General features: G+C 35.6%; 1 protein-coding gene across 3 annotated transcripts in view; it reads left to right on the top strand.

Annotated features, from left to right (window-relative positions):
- PIBF1 (progesterone immunomodulatory binding factor 1) overlaps positions 1-17,736 on the top strand; it is a 115,341-nt gene that overhangs the window by 85,568 nt on the left and 12,037 nt on the right. For all 3 annotated transcript variants that reach the window (XR_014948467.1, XM_085553787.1, XM_015851649.3), the window contains 2 exons: positions 169-299; positions 8,257-8,341. Coding sequence is in view for 2 of the 3 variants with exons in the window: in XM_085553787.1 (XP_085409913.1) it covers positions 169-299; positions 8,257-8,341 (216 nt within the window). In the remaining variant the exon portion in view is untranslated. The remainder of the gene's footprint in view (positions 1-168; positions 300-8,256; positions 8,342-17,736) is intronic.

Genomic DNA, 17,736 nt, shown 5'->3' with positions numbered 1-17,736 from the left:
AAATAAGAAGATAATTTACTAGATATTAATTTGGAGATAGACTGTGGTATTTTTTATGAGACAGCAGATTTGCTTTTTATATTACTGTGTAGTTGGTAATAACTGTGATTCAATAATAAGTTTCTGTCTTTTACAAAATTAGTGATACTAATTTTTTTTCTTTGTCAGCTTGACAGAGCAAATTCTTTGTTGAGTCAAGTACAACAGCCCTACAAGTACCTCATTGGTACTGTGCAACAGAGAGATTCTCAAATAAGTGTACAGAAGGAGCATATTGCAGAACTTGAAAAAGATGTCAGGTAATTAAATTTTCTGTTAATTTATTTTAAACTGAAAGGAAAACCATTTCTGTATTTAATTAATCATTAAATTAATCTTTAAATAAATGTATTTAATGATAATTAGAAAACTCTGTGTTATTGTCCATAAAATAGCAAATACAGACATTCAGTCCTTGATCAGTCCAGTCATTGAGATGGTGAAGACCCTTAAGACCATCAACCTAATGCTACCAAGTCCACTGCTAAACCATGCCCTTAAACACCATGTCCATAACTTTCTTAAATATATCTGGGGATGCCAACTCCAGCATGCTCCTATGTCAAACCTCCCTTGAAGAAATTCTTCCTAATATCCAATCTGAACTTCACATAGTGCAGCCTGAGGCTTTTTCATAGCACATCCATTCAAAGTATTAGGATGGTTTGAAACAGTGTTTTTTAAGCCTTGAGGAAGAATACCTAAAAGTTCTCTTACCCAAATAAGTCTATACACAAATGCATTTATAAATAAAGTGAAATCTTCACTCATAGTCTCTGTCAAGATATTTTTACTGGGTTTATTATTAGTAAATCATTTCTTTTCATTCCAGAAAACAAACATTTTTATTACTTCCCTGAACTTGATATATTACAATATATAATATGTAAATTGTACCTTTCCAGAAGATGAAAAATCACAATAATAACTACATATGTAACATCTTACCTTCCAATTATGAACAAAATAAATAATTAGTCAATAATAAATAAAATTTTCAGATAGAGGTGACATGAAAACTTTTTTTAACTATTCATGTAGTCATCCAAAAGTCAATAGCGGGGGAAAAAAATGGATATTTGCGTATTTTTCAGTTTTACATTTCTTTAAATGAAGTCTTCATATTTGCTTAATAGTAGATTGATCAGTTTTCTCAATGTGTCTGTTTTATGCCATTAAAACATATAAGAACTTAGATGTATTATTTTACGGTTTATCACAAACACTCCGTATGCCCAGGTATTATTCCTAAATTGAGCCTACAAATTTAGGCATTTAAATTAGGAACTTGGCCAAGTCAGATTTTCTTTCGTAGCTCATTGAGAAAGTAATTCAGATTTTGGATGGAGTGAGCCTCACGTGAGAGATGCTTACTAATCTTCATTTGGTATAGAGGGAATTTTTGGCCTCTTAAAATTTCTCTGCACCACATAGCGAGTAAATAGAGGAGCAGTACTGTACTGTGGCAAGCCAAGGTGTGCTCACCACAATTCAGTCTTTCTTTATATGAAATTATAGCCTGACAAGAAACTATTTGCATCCTGAATGGTTTTGTAGCCAAAAGGTAACACTTCACACGTTGGATGTTTTGGTTAGATGTTTTTTTTTTGTTGTTCCCCCCCCCCCCCCCCTTTTTTTTTCTTTGAAACAGTAATATCTAATATTCCCTTGGCACATTTTTATCTTTGCCATAATTTCATTGTCCAGTGAAATTATTGGAAATATCTCAGTGGTTTTTTGTTTGTTTCAGTAGTCTCTAGTTCCACTGTTCATACTTACACATTTAAACAAAATATCCTAAATTGTTAGCTGAGAGTCCCTTGAGCGCTGGAGAAATCATAATCTAGTATAAAATTGATAATGCTGATCACAGGCTTTCCCGTATCTGTAACTGGCATCAGAGTTAGAGGAAGGCATTTCTAACTAGAGAACTATTACATTCCAGCAATCTTCTATTATGACAATAGCCTTTTGAAACTACTGATGACAGATTTAAATTAAAATATCACTTTGGTGACTTCAAATTATTTTGTGTAACACCATCTCTCAGCTGTCAAAGAACTTAATCTGAATATGGTTTAAGTAAATTAATTAAACATTATTTTATTGGTTTGTCTGTGGAATATTTTTGAGAGGGTGAGTTCAGGGAATTAATGCTGCTGAGGGAAAGGCCTAAATTCTACAGATAATGTTGGTGCTATTAGAAAAGCAAATAGTGCAAAAACTTAATATTAATTATGAAACTGCAAGGTCCACTTTAACTACAGTACCTTATGTGCCCATATCCATAAGTCAAATTCTAGAGCCAAGGCTGTCTTTCACAACCCCTATATGTAAATTTCTTCCTTACATGGGGAATATTGTGTAATTATTCAAATAGTATTCAAGGTTGTTTGTGTCAGTAGTTGACAAGTTGAAAAGAGAGACATGCTCAAAATACCAAACTGAATGAAAACCTGAAAGTAGTCAGTAGTTGTGTGCTTAACTGCTTAAGCATTGTTTAATTTTATGTGTGAGTTGGTTACCACTTGAAGATGAGAGGTCAACTGAGGGACAATCAAAGCCCTATAAAATGTTGCCCATGTGTATCTTCATTACCACTCTCCTCCCTATCCACCTCTGAATTCTCCTGGGCAGGATACTGACTGTATGCTGACATTCGGCAGTGGAGCTAAGTGTGACTGGGAGGAAGCCACCTTGTATACTTGCGAACTTGTGTACCTGCAGATATTCTCAGGTCTTGAATGACAAGGCATGTACAGGATGAATTTATAGGTCTACATATTTCAAAATACTCTATAAAGTAACCTCTCATTTATGTTAACTCAAATAGCACTTATTAATAAAAGTAAATAGTGATGGTGGTGCAGCAGTTGTATGTGCATGACTCCTTCATATTATAAAGAAAGCTCTCTAGCATGCAGTTCTTTAACCAGAAATGAAAACACTACATTTAGCTCTCCTTTTGAAAAGAAATGCCTTGTAACTATGTCATGCTGTGGGCAAACAAGACTGTGAATTTCATTCTTGTGTGTGTAGTGAAGTAATTGTAGTTTTGGTACATAGTTTTGTGCTGAAACAGCTAGGTATATAAATAACTGGAGACATTACACAGGACTTCATTCATAAAGAGAGAGTATTTATTTTAAATGTACTCAAATTTCTCCATACCAGTGGCTGATTTTAAAAGTGGTTCGCTTATCCAAAAGCACTCCTCAAAAGCCTAACTGTGTGGCAAATCTAGAAGCAGAATAAGGATTTTGCTAAGAAGCTGTGTGCTGAAATGTTTCTTACACAAACATTTTTGGTTCCCTAATTGCCTTCCAAACATTATAGAACTCGGCATACAGTGTTAGTTGACTTTTTCCCATCATAGAATGAGCAATGAGCTTTTTGTGAGAATATTACCATTCTGTTAAATATGCATCATCTATCCAAACACTAATGTAAGCTGCTTGTGAAACAACAGTTGTGCAACTGTTTCATTTTTCTACAGATGTATGTTTACTGACCCATACTACAATTTATATAAGTACAACTTAAAATATATATGTAGTTGGATTTTTTTTGCTGTTGCTTACTTACAATTTAAAAAAGAAATCTTTTCCCAATTTGGATGCTATACAGACTAGAGTTCTTAAGCCACCTAAAGGAATCCGGTTGAAACTGTCAAACAGCAGACTTCTAAATGTCTTCAAATATTTGATCTGTGGTTATTGTTCTATGGCTGTACAATGACAACTCAGTTTTTTTCATACATTCTCTAAAGAACTTTTATTTGAAAACTTTTTATATCTCTCTTTCTAAATGCACAAATTAAAAAGAAAAATACTTAATGGTTCAAAACTATCTGGCTACTCTGTGTTCATCTTCATTTGCAGAGAAGGGGTATACTCACATTGTAGATTTAGTTTTATGTACAAAGCCATTTTATATACTATTTTGTTAATTTCATTTTTGTGTGTGTGTGTGATATTTGGATATGATAATAAGATGCAAAGAAATAATCCAAGATTGAACTTAAACTTTCATCTTATTGTACTGTAACTTGAAAGTAACAAACATAAGGGTACAATCCTTATTTCATAAATATTTGGGATCACGGTTCTACAGAAAAGAAACCTACTTTTTGTCACAGAATCTCAGAATTATCAAGGTTGGAAAAGACCTAGAAGATCATCCAGTCCAACCATTACCAATACTTCCCAGCTAAATCATATTCCTCAACACAACATCCAAACGTTTCTTGAACACTCCCATGGTCTGTGACTCCACCACCTCCCTGGGCAGTGCATTCCAGTGCCTCACCACCCTTTCCAAGAAGTAATATTTCCTAATGTCCAGCCTGAATCTCCCCTGGCGCAGCTTGAAACCATTGCCTCTAGTTCTATCACTGTCTACACAAGAAGAGGCCGACCCCTAGCTCACTACAACCTCCCTTCAGGAAGTTATATAGAGCAATAAGACTTCCCCTGAGCCTCCTCTTCTCCAGGCTGAACAATCCCAGCTTCCTCAGCTGCTCCTCAAACCGAATAGAAGCAATAATAAAAGCCAGTAATACCTAAAACTATGTTTACTTAGTGTGTCCAGCACAAATGTATTATCCAGAATATTTCATAATAGAAACTTCTGAATAGGCCAGCAGCTGGTATTCTTAGACCAGAGATTTAAAAGATGCCTTAATTGCCCAAATTTAATGCTCTGAGACTAGGAAATGTTAGTCTTTATTCTCCAGAAAAAACACATTACCTCAAAACTTCTTATGATGTCCAAGTCAGATGGCATGTAGATTCCAAGGAAAGCAAACCAAAATAAGGCAGTAGATATAGTGTGCCATGTGTATGTATAAGACAAGTGTATGCCATGTTCCTGGTCCCTGGATTCATACCTGGCTAGGTCTAGAAAGTGTCGTGGAATGCATGTGCATGTCTTTCTAGACATTCTGTTTTCTTCTTCAAGACTAAGCACACAGAAGAAGCATGAGCTTCCCTGCTGTAACCTTTAGTCCTGTCACTGTTGTAGGAGATGAGGCCAACACCCACCTCACAACAACTTCCTTTCAGAGTTACAGAGAGCAATAAGGTACGCTCCGAGACTCCTGCAGACTGAACAATCCCAGCTCCCTCAGCCACTCCCCATAAGGCCTGTGCTCCAGACACCTCACAGCTTCATTGCCTTTCTCTGGACACGCTCCAGGGCCTCAGTGTCTTTCTTGTTGTGATGGGCCCAAAACTGCACACACTACTCAAGGTGCAGCCTCACCAGTGCTGTGTACAGAGGGACAATTACTTCCCTGCTCCTGCTGTCAGTGCTATTTCTTATGCAAGCCAAGATGCCATTGGCCTTCTTGGCCACCTAGGCACACTGCTGGCTCACATTTAGCCATGTGTTGACCAAAAATCCTAGGTCCATTTCTTCCACATCATCTTCCAACCACTCCACCCCAAGCCCGTAGCATTGCTTAGGGCCAAAGCTGTGGCCAAAGTGTAGGACCCAGCACTAGGTCTTATTGAACTTCATCCCGTTGACCTCAGCCCTGAGATCCAGCCTGTCCAGATCCCTCTGTAGGGCCTTCCTACCCACAAGCAGATTGACATTTCCTGCCAACTTGATGTCATCTGCAAATTTAGTGAGGGTGCACTCAATGCTCCCATCCAGGTCATGAATAAAGATACTGAAGAGGACAGGCCCCAGCATCAACCCTTGGGGAACGTCCCTTGTGACCAGTGGCCAGCTGAATTTAACTCCATTCACCGCCACTCTCTGGGCCCGGCCCTCCAGCCAGTTCTTTACTCAGCCAAGAGTAAGCTATGGGCTGCCTGCTTCTTCAGGTGTATACTGTGGGAGACAGTGTTAAAGGCCTTGTTGAAGTCTAAGTAGACTATATGGAAAGGATTAATAGCCTTTCCATCTTCCACCAGGTAGGTCACCCGATTACAGAAAGGAATCTGATTGGTCAAGGATCTGCCTTTCATGAATCCAGAATAATCTTTTTGCGAGGTCGCAATTTTTCTACCAACATTAAGAGATGGTATTAGTATGTGGTTAGGGATAGAAAAAGCTGACCTTTGAACAGGAGGTTTCACTTAAGTCAGCTGAAATGAACTTTAAAGGAACTGCTGTCTGCTTAGTTACACCACAAATTAAAACTGGATTAGTTTAAACTGCTTGTTGATGGACACATGAGATGGCTTGAAGTTAGAACCTCATAGACCTCTTGTATCCAAGATACCTGTCAGGACACTTTCCTAACAGGGACAGAAATGGTCTTCTGAACTTTCAGAAAATTTTACTTGGTCATTATAGGTGTGAATTTATTAACAGTCTGATAACTCCACTTTTTCATCATGTTAAATGTATATATGCCTCTTTTGCAATATTGTTTCAGAAGTATATGAATTACTCCCTTCTGATATGAGAAAGCATAATTATTGCAGAACTAAATCTGAAGTCTGTGTGTGCTTTGGTAGTTCTGTGCTCATAGGATTTTTACATACAACAGAAAACAAAGTGTTACTGAATGACACAGCAGTCTAATTCCTGTATTTTATCAAAAACAAAGAAAATTAGAGTAATGCTGAGACTGCTCCACATGGGTTGGTTTTGTCATTGTTACAGAAGATATAACTGGTATAACGAGAATAGGTTTTACTCTGTGGATGAAATTAAACCCTGAACATGAATTTCTGGTTAGTCATGAACACTGATGTATGTGCTTATTCAGTACACTATTTAGGTGTACAGGAACTTTTTATTATTGCTTCTCTAATAAGTTTGTGAGTCACTGTCTAAAACCATTGGTTTCTGCTCTGAGGAAATCCAAGAAAAACTTTTGTATCAGTAAATTACAACAAATGAACCCAAGAAAAAATAGTACATTAATTTTATGATGATTAAAAACGTCACAGAAAAGAACACTCTTGAAAATAGTACGATAGCTTTGTAGTTCTTTTCATAAATGTTACTGCTGCCCTTTTAAGTAACTGAGCAAGGCAGGTAAGCAATTTGACAAGAGTAAGCAAAATTTCAGAGTATTAATGAATGCCAGAAGATATTGACAGCTAAAGTCTCCAATGCAGAGCAAGAAACAAGCAGATGTTACACGTACAACTAAAGAAAATGTTGATTTATTTTGTTGATAATTTCTGGATCAAGTGTTGGGAATACTAAATAGTTTGTGTTTGCAATATACATAATTGCTCCACTCAGTTTCTGATGCTTTAATACATTTCCTTTTGAACTCATGGTCTGATTTAGTACTGCATGTTTGTATTCCATATGCAGAGTTGAACTTTGTATAGTTGCTGATGTATATTACAGTTTATATTGCAGAACCTATTTTGTTAGGTCACAGCAATGGTACAACATTGTTCTACTTAGAAAAATTTTGTCTATTTTAAGAAAACAGATTATGTCCAGACATTATGTATGCATTAGTGTGAAGTTTATTATTGGAAACTGTTTTTTGACATAAATATGAAAATGTATTTAGCTATATTAGATGAATCGCTACCTAAAATCAGAATGTGTGTTGAAAACAAAATGGTCGTATTATAAAACTGTTTAAAAAAGGACAATTAAAGCTAATTATGCTAAAATAGTTTTCATGCTGTTTGTAAGAAAAACTTGATTATTTTGCGTCTTCTGTAATATAAATTTTTTTAAAAAAGCATTTGAAATTACTGCAGAAACTGCAGAGCTGAAAGCAGAAGCTGCATCTTGATATTTCTTGTATTTATTTTCAAAATTCTATATACGGTAGTATCAAAAGGGGATTTTGCACAGGGTGATTTCTGCTGTACTATTGATGCAAACAGAAAAAGGAATTTTGATATTGAAATCGCAAGTACAACAAATTTTGCATAGCTTTTGAAATCAACTCCTTCTGCTAAGAATAAACCATTAGATAATAATAGAAGGTTCTGATCAGTTTAAAATTACCCTTCAGGGAATTAAAAACAAAAACAAAACAAAACAAAACAAAAGAATATAATTACTTGACTAAATAAGATATTGTATACATCACTGCATTTAGGTCCATTTATAAAAATTCCAGCGCTTAAAGATAGAGCAGGATCATCTGATACAATTACTTGAGCAGATTTTCGTTGTTGCCAATATTTAGCTTTAGAAAATGCACGTTTCAACCAGAATACAAGATTAAAAGAGATTATCTGTTGCTATTACTGTATTTCCTATCCTCTTTTTTTTTGCCAGTCTTTTAAATAAAGAAAAGACAGCTTTGCTGCGTGTCAAGAATCAAATGGCAGCAGATTTGGAGAGACTTCTAAATCATCGTGAGGTAATCTTCTGTTTTAGCACTACTACCATAAAGTCAATTTTCTCTATCCTTAGCCTTAAACAATAGGGAAAAATGGTTACGTCTATTTTTTTAATACTTTTTTTTTTCTTTTGTCATTTTGAGAAACACAGGTGATGATATTTGTCAGGCACCATGGAGAACCTAAACATCGGTGTTTTGATGTACAACAGTTTGCTAAGCAGGCTGACCATGAGCCAGTAGTGTACCTTTGTGGGCAAGGAGGCCAGTGGTGTCTGGGGTATTCTGGTAGCCATTTTAAAAGTGTGGCCAGAAGGTGAAGGGAAGTGATCCTCCCCTCTGCTCTGCCCTGGTGAGGTCATATCTGAAGTACTTTCCAATTCTGAGCTCTCCAGACAGGGATCTATTGGAGAGAGTCAGGGTGAGGAAAGGAAACAAGATAGCAGTCACTTAGGTTTCATCCAGAGTCATATTTCTGTATATACACACCTGAGTTTCATCCAAGCAAGAAGTCAAAGTGTTTCTGGAATACACTTTCCCATCTAAAAGTGCAAAAAGTTGCACTTTAGGCATAAATGCATTATATTGGGATTTTCAAAAGGCTTTTGTAAAGATTTTACCCTAAACAATATTGAGAGACGAATCTAATGTGGAATATGGGAGAAAATCCTTCTGCAATTAAATGTCTGTAAAAGAGGATAGAAATAAATGAAATTTACCTAGGGAATTCCTCAAACAAATCTGGAAAAGAGTGAATAGTAATGTGGAAGGTTTGCTGAAGTTACAGAATAGTGAAGATATAAAAACAAAAGCTGACAGTGAGGAGTGGTTAAGTGCTCTGCCAGACTTACTGAATGTCTTGGCAAAGATCTGCAAAGAAAATAAAACATCAATGAACCAAGAATTATGAATGTGAGAAAAAGCAAGACAAACTACAGCACAAGGTAATGGGGCCTAAATAACCCGTTACTGGTTCAGAATGATTATCTTCAAGTCGTTATATCAACAGTTCTCTAAAAATGCCTTTTCATTTTTCTGATTGAGAAAAGAGATGACAAGATGGCTTTCAAGGAACTTGCAGTTCTCCTAAAGTATCCTTGTCACTCATTCTAATACCATTCTTTCGACAGAAACCAGACTATTCACCTACCTCTTGAGGTCCTCTCACTACATCTCCAAAATTCTCCCCATCTTCTTTCATCGCTATTGCCCAAAACTCCCTTCTTAGATCAGTACACCAAAACTCATCTGGTGAACTGATCCAATAGTTTGTCTGTGCCAATGAGTTACAAAACCGTTTTTGTTAGAAAGAAACTGACAGCTGAGACTAAGTGAGCCTTGGCTTAAGCTAAAACTACTAAGTCCTTTTCCTCAGATCAGATCTCAGTTTCGAATCTCCTTAAATTAAAGTAAAAAGAACACGAGTTCTTAATGTGTTTACTTTCTATGCTGAATCACACTGGGTGGTCACCTGATGCAATATCCTCCTAGAGTAGTTTTTATATATAACTTTCAGAATTGATGTTGTGCTTGTGAAGTTCCGTGTGCAGTGATTAAAATAGTCCTGTAACAGAGGAGAGTAATTGAACATGCTTCCCCAGAGTAATTTTCAGGTGTCATTAACATAGTAGGATCATCAGTAGGTACGTCAGAAGTGATCATTTGATAGCTCTTATTTCTAATGTCTTTATCTACATCATATAATTAAATTTCAAATTCAAGATTGAGTCTTAACGCACGTATTTACCTTGGGTTTTATTTGGATATTCTTTTTTTGTGTATATGAATTCCAGTGCTATCTATTAATATAATAGAAAACATAATTTACAAACCTGCTAGTATGTTAATGATATGAAAAATACTTTGAAAAAATTAATGAATTAATTGTATAAATTGTAGTGAATTTATGAATTTCCAACATGATAGACTCTTGGCAGACTAATTTCAGATTTACTTCCATCAAAATGTCCTGTTCCTATTCCTACCACTTCTCTCCCAAGTAGTATTGCTCCTTACGTCATTTTGCTGCTCAGTATTTTCAGGCTGTGGCCATCAGTGTAAGCAAGGCTGAGTGAGACTTCTTCATGAATGTTCCTTGTACCCTAGGTGTTAAGAAATTGAGAAAGTATTTCCAGCATGATTACATTTCTGCCAGATTTCTTTTTATATCTGGTAAGACAACTGTATTAGTTGTATTATTTCAACCATCAGTGATAATATTTATTCAAGTCTCCTATGCAGAAAAGAATACTGAAAAAGAAACATTAGAAGTTACATATCTGGGAAAGAACACTATGAACCGTTAGTGCTATGCAAACAAACAAACAAAAAATTAAAGAAACATAAACATGAGCTAAAATTGTTTGAGGAAAAGGGGTGAACAAGCTGTTTTTTTCGGGGGGGGGGGGGAGGGGGGAGGGGGGAGAAGAGTGGTTATATTTGCTTTTTGTTACTTCTATTCATCCCAAATGCTGCCTGTTACTTCTGCCTTTTAATGCTACTCTTCCACTAGCCTTACCATTTATTAATTTCTCTAAAAGGCATATCTGTATACATTGAAATCTTTTACAGAGTAGGGCTACTTAGTTTACAAAGAGTTAGACTTGAAGTAAATTTATTTGCCATCTTAATAAAGAAAAAACTACATGAAATATGTAGCAACATCATAATTTAATTATCCCATTTAGGCAGGCTATTTTTGAATATAAGTAATATGCAATCTTTAAATCCTTAATGTAGGTATTTTGAAAAAATATGAATTAAGGTGATAAGCGTTCGCTATATTCTGTTAGTTAATATGATCACTATCAGTCTTGTTTAATCATTGTGCATATTAAACTGTCATTTAATGTTAGGAATTACCCTTTTACCCTTGTTTTCAAGTAAGAACATTAGAATTCTTGAATAGATAAAACTAAGATATTCGCAGTTAATATAAACTAAAGTTTTAAGTACATTGAAAGTACAAGCGCAAGTGTCAGTGCTGTCTTTCTGTGTTTCAATAAGTATACACTTTTGATATCAGGTATTCCAGCCTGTGTGGTCTCAGGGTGCGTTAACTCATTTTTTAATGAAATGTTAAGAGTTTGAGGGTGGGTGGATTTTTTGTTTTTTGTTGCTGTCATTTTTTCATTTTTATCTCCTTGTGATATCAGCTGGATTCATACCCTCTGAATTTGAAGTAACTGTAGTGTTTTGCATACTTTTTACATAAAGGTTTTATATTTATGGTTAATCTTGCTTCCTTTATCATTATTTTTATCTTGGAAGAAGAAAGTTTAATACTGAACTCTGAAATTAAAGTGAAGAGTTGTCATTTGACTAGGTGCTTTCTTAAAATGTTTGGCCACCCATTCAGGAGAAAAATAGAAGGTGCTCTTTTTGCTTGCTTTTTTCAATTATTTCTTGGCCTTCTATTTCCTTTCTTTCATTAATTAATTAGTAAATGAATTAGGAAAACCTTTTAATCTGGCTTCTCATGTAAATGGTTGAGAATCTGTTGGTACACTTACAGTTTCTGTGGATTTCTTCCTCATATGGATATGCAAACTATTACTTGAGAGCAGGTTTGATATCTGGAATCATGCTGCGATTATGTTCTTAGAGGTTCATTATATGGCCTTCACAGTGCTGCTGTCCTCTTTGAGCTCTCAGAAGAAACTGTGATGCCATTCATAAGCCCCTCAATGCATTTAGGAAGTACAGTTAGTACAGCCAAGATTTTCACATGATTTCACACTAAGAAATTTTACATTTTATCATGGTAACCAGTAAGGTTTGTAATTGTTTTTCCAGATCCAACAGAAGAGCTTAAAATGCTGTTCAGAGATACAGTGGAGTTTCCCATTAATAACCTGTACTAAAATGTATTCTTTTTTTTAGAAGAATATATCAAATCCAAACTTTTTTGCATTATTATCTGTGCTTAGCGTTATCTTTTCAATCAGAAAAACCCTTTTATATTTCACCATGGGTAACCAAACCACACACAAAAAACTTGAACCTTGATTCATCCAACTCAGCCTATAGCCTTATACCTTCAGAGGTGGACCTTTCTTGACCTAATGTCTTTGTGCAAAAAGGAAGGATTTTTCTTCAGAAATAATCAGGATGAAATTACACATTAGGACTGATTTGACCTGATAGTTATAACACTGCCTTTCTGCTTTGCTTCTGCCTTCTCCTTCTCTGTCCTTATCTTGCACCAGCTCTGGCACTTCTGTAATAGTGCACTGGAACCTTGGAACCTTTGAAAAAGGCCCACCAAGATGAAGAGCGAGGAAAAATACATATACGTTAGTATTTTGTGCCTGGGGGAGAGTGTGACAGGCATTTGTGTCTAGAACTGCAGAGCAAAGCACACAAAGCTTCTGTGCTTTTCTTTGTCTGTATCCAAACCTTATCCTTTTCTTCAGGTAGCACTGATCTGTAATAGGTAATAGTCTTGTGCAGGTTGGAAGAGACCTTAGAGATCATCGAGTCCAACCCCTGGGATTCGAGCCTTTGTGCTGCAGAGCGGCACTTCTACCACTTGCGCCACAGGGGGATTCAAACACCTGGACCCCAGTGTTGCAACGCGGCACTTCTACCACTGTGCCACTGGGGCAACTTACGGGCATTAAAGGTGCAGTTCTCTGTGAAGTGCTAAAGTTAAATGGGATGGATCCACTAAATCTTTCCAGCTGATGCTCTTGATCTGTGGATTTTTGTATGTATTTTCCTTCTAGTAATCAAACTTTGACTAAAAGAGATATTAACCATTAGCTCTGTGATCTTGGCACTTCCATTGTCTTTCATGGGCAATGCAGTTGTTGCTGTTGGTATTCTGGAACATCAGAAGTGTAATTTTAGACTTTATTCATTGGCTTACAAACCTCAGATAAAAACTTGGAAGGACAGTCTGTCAGCACTAAGATTTTTGGCAAAAACCTTTAGCAGTCATTTTCTGACTTACATTTAAGAGGCTGTAAATTTGCTATGCTTTGATGTATGGCATTGTACTATTTCTTCAGCTATTTAAGACGCAAACATATTGTAAAGGAATGCTAGAATGTGCAGAATTAAAGCTGTTTACTTTAAGCTTATCCAGTTTAAAGTGCAGAGTGTAGAAACTTAATTTCTGAAGTCTTGAAAATAAACTATATATTTTATACGTGTACATAATCCACCGTATTAAAACAACAACAACAACAAAAACATTCTAATGAATGGGGAGGTTATTTTATTTTTCTAACAGGAAACATGAAAAGAAAAATAAAGTGAGATAGTGGTGTAAGAAACAGCTATAGAAAGCCATTAAATAGACATTCCTCTAGTGTGAAGAACAGTTTTAGTTCATATGAATATAGGGGAGTTAAGTTGCACTACTTTTTAGTTAGTTAGTTAGTTATTTTGCTTGAAACCACCTCTGGCAAAAGAGTAATTTTTAATATATAAAACTAATATTGTAAGGATATTGTAGTAAGAAAGAAAAGGGTGAACCATGAATAGTGCAAAGAAAGGTTGTCTGTAATATCCATTAATTTCTTAGAACACAATTGTGCAGACATTAATAGTTATCAGCACATTAATATCATATACTGGTTAAAATGACTTGAAAATCTGCTGAGATTTTATTTCCTTTACACATCTGTGCACTTTTACTATATTAGCAGCTGTACATACAAGTGATAGAATGTATACTTGCTGAACTAGTCACCTGCCTTGGTGACACATACATGTGTTACTGTGCCAAAGCTCTTCAAGTTCAGTTAGCAACCACAAACCAAGCACTGGCTGTCTGCTTTGGACGTAGCAGTAAAAGTCTAATAGTAGTTTAAATACATCTATTTGATATCTGTCAGTTAAATGGATATAAACACATGGGGCTTGATTGCTGTTTGTTTACTTAAATCAGTTTAGCTTATGTCAGTAAATTACTGTATCACTCTAATTGAATTGATTGCTACATCTGCCTAAATATGTGTGCCTGAGTTAGTAAAAAATTCCTATTGAGCTGTTCATGCAGAAATAGTCTACCTAGGTTAATGTTAAAATGCTCATTGTCTGAGTGGCTGTTATGTTGAATTTATATAACTGTTAGATGATTAAAAGCTTTCCAAATCAGATTCAGGACTCGCCATTTTATGAATAAGCGTAATGCTTTCCTCTACCATGTAACACTTCCCCTTTTCAACGTTTTCCCTATCTTTTAGCAATGTGTAAAAACAGTCCTGTGTTATAACTGAATATTTCTCTGGCCTTCATCACAATTACTGATGACCTCACAAATACTGTCCTCACAACAATGAAGCAAAAAAGTGTTATCTCTCTTTGGTAGAAGCAGCAAGCACAGTAAAAAAAAAAAAAAAATGGTGATTTGCCCAAAACTTCACAGAGTTTGAGGCAGAGGTTAAGCCACGAATCCATGTGTGCTAATGCAGTATCTTAATCACAGTCATTTTTTTTCCTTACATTTTTCAGATTAAAGGCCTGAAAAGAAAATCTCCTCAGTGTTTATTTTTCCTTACTAGATGCGAATTAACTCTTCTTCTTTTTTTTTTTTCCCTAAGTAATCTTCTTATACGTGAATTGATTGCAATTTGGAAGTAATTTCCCAAGCAAATTACATTTTCAGTTTGTGTATTGTTTTAAGAATTTACAATCACATTAATTTTTTAATCCTTGTCTCCTGGAAAAGGCCACTCTCCAAAGTCCTGTGAGCTTCTTAAAAATCAAAACTAACTTTGTTTTTTAAAATTTGAACTGTGGAATAGATACATGTACATGCATATGCATGCACCTATACACCGCATGCACACTCTGGAATAGTGGTCCTTAGTTTGGGTCTTTATTCCAGAAATCACATCTGTGCTATTAAAGGTCAGGGATCCCTGTTCCACAGCCATACTGGTTTCATACTGCATGTGACAGCTGTCCTGTAGACTAGATTAGCTCTGTACTCAATAGCCTCCTCTAGGCCCATGTGATGTTTATGTTACCTTAACACTGAGACATTTGTTTTGTTTTAATTCACAACTTCCAAAATCATGTAAAGTTTAAATAGGAATTAATGACATACCATGTGCTTGAGGATGCAAAACCTGCTGGGAACCATCCCAGCAGAAACTCCAAAGAACAAAAGGAGGCAAATCTGGTGCAATTTCATCCATCCTTTCTTCTGAGAGCGGCAGATTGTTGAACAGCAATGAACCTTTCCTAACCATATTTAAAGTGATCCACAACAGAACAAGGGAGCGAGGTAATACTTATCCACCATAGTTTGTCAGGGTACAGTGGTCCAGCTCAGACTGGGTGCTGTTCTGTTTAATAATAATGACACATCCAAAGAGATTAGGTCTTACTGTCCTTACCCATTTTTGCAGTTGTCTTTATTATTATCTTTAGTATTGTCTTTTATCTTTACCATTTTCTAGTTGTCTTTGTTTTCAGTAAGTTCTTCAAAACGAAACAGAAGAAAACACTCTTTAAAAAGACACTTCTTCACTAGCCAAAGAAAAAGAAAAAAAAAAAAAGAGAAGAAAATTCATTGCAGCTCGTATGTGAATAGGATTAAATATGTAGCTTGTTTTGTTGGAGCAAAAAGGGGCTCAGTTGAATGCAAGTTGAGAAACATAAGGCAGCATTGTGTAGGTAAGGGATGAGAGCAGAGAAAAAAGGCAGAACAAATGAAAGAGTGAGATAAAATTAAGAACAGAAAATAGTTACTTAATTATCCTCAAGATATGGAAAAACTCTCATATTTTTGCTTTTTTAATGAATGTTTGCCTAATGTATTTTCCACTGTGTGCATGAGATTGGAGGGAGTCCATGTGATTAGGCAGGAGGAACAGCTACTAATTAGTCCTATTAGAATATGCATAGTTTGTTAATGGTTCTAATTGGGTTTTTTTCAGAGAGCTTCTATAAATAAACAGGCTGTAATTCCCAAGGATTTCTGTACATTTTGATGAATTAGACTTCAGGCATGGTTAGGTGGATTATTAGAAACAACAGGAATTGTGAGATTGTTCTGAAATTTTAATACTTTTAGAATCTAGTAGTCTGTGTGCACATGCCATCTTTTGCCAGTATCTTGCACAAAACCTTATCACTTCTCAATAGTTATCCCATAAAAGTAAAAGAAAAGATTCATGGTTTTATTCTTTTCCTTTTTAAAGAAGCATGTTTTACCTTTCTTTGATCAGTTACTTTTAAATTCTCATATTTGTTTTACTTTCATGTTCCCCTTAAGGAGTGTCTCTCACTGCTAAATTCACTACTTGCACCATTTCATTCCATTTCAGCAGTGACCTTGAGGATTCCAGATGAGTTTTCATCACTTTTATTATTAGCCATACCTTACAGAATGGCTAAGACTGTCCTTAGTTGTAATTAAGTTATGCTGAAGAAGGATGACTAGAAGTAACATGGGACAGGAGACCGATGTATTGGGTGTAGGAACCTGGAGAGTAGCAACAGCTGCCATCTTCAAGAACAGAGGTAGAGTGAAGTTCAGAGGCTCACAAAAGGATTTGGAGTCATAAGGGGGAAGGCAGTACGTGCTTAGCTGGGGGTGGAAGCTTACTGGATGAAAGGAGAAAACTTCTTTGTAGGCAAGAGGGAAAGGAAGGACTATCTGCAGGGGTTGGGGAGATACGACTGAAATGAAGTGATTGGTAACAGGTGCCTTCAAACAATCTCTAGCTCTGCTTTTTCCCCATCTTTTTTGTTTAAAAGATTGTACAGGATAATGTCAAAATTATTTGTGTTTCAAAAGTGAATGACTTCCTGCTCATCTATGTGCTGCAACTTGTTTTATATAAAAAAAAAATGCTGATGTACAATGCTTAGCTCTCTTTTTAAATGTTAAGCCACAGAGTAATTATCATTTTTGTTATGCTGCGTTTGTGTTCCAAGATTCTAGTTTCTATTAATGTTCTGCGTGTTTTCTAAGTAGATTACAGGGCCATTTCTGCATCACAAGTAAGCCCTGGAGCTATTCTCAGCTTAAAACTTGGAGAAACAAAGTGACATTTACAGTGCTAAATGAGTGTAGAGAAGTTTCTAGCTCCTATTTTATGAAGAAAAAAAAAATGCTCCTAAGCAGTATTCCTTATTTTTGTTATCTATTTTGTTGTTGTCAAACTTTAATAAAACTTGAATTCCAAATACTGAGTTTAGGAAGAGGAAGGATTTAACAGTTGGGTACAATTCTTTTGTTGGAAGTATTATTCAGAAAATCTTACTAGGTTTTTTATGTTTGCAATTGTATACAATAAATATATATGCATAGTGACCAGTGTTAACTAATCAGCAACTCATTATTTTTTTAGAATCTTATAAAAAACAATAGTAACACAGGATTCAGTAATGTCAGTTAAGTCCAGTACAAATACATTTTTACTCTCAGTACAGAGTTTCTTAGGCAAAATGCA

Source organism: Coturnix japonica, chromosome 1 (genome assembly GCF_054131305.1).
Source record: "Coturnix japonica strain WE chromosome 1, WE-NBRP24, whole genome shotgun sequence".
Taxonomy (NCBI): Eukaryota; Metazoa; Chordata; class Aves; order Galliformes; family Phasianidae; genus Coturnix; species Coturnix japonica.
This window is presented reverse-complemented; position numbering and strand designations above follow the sequence as displayed.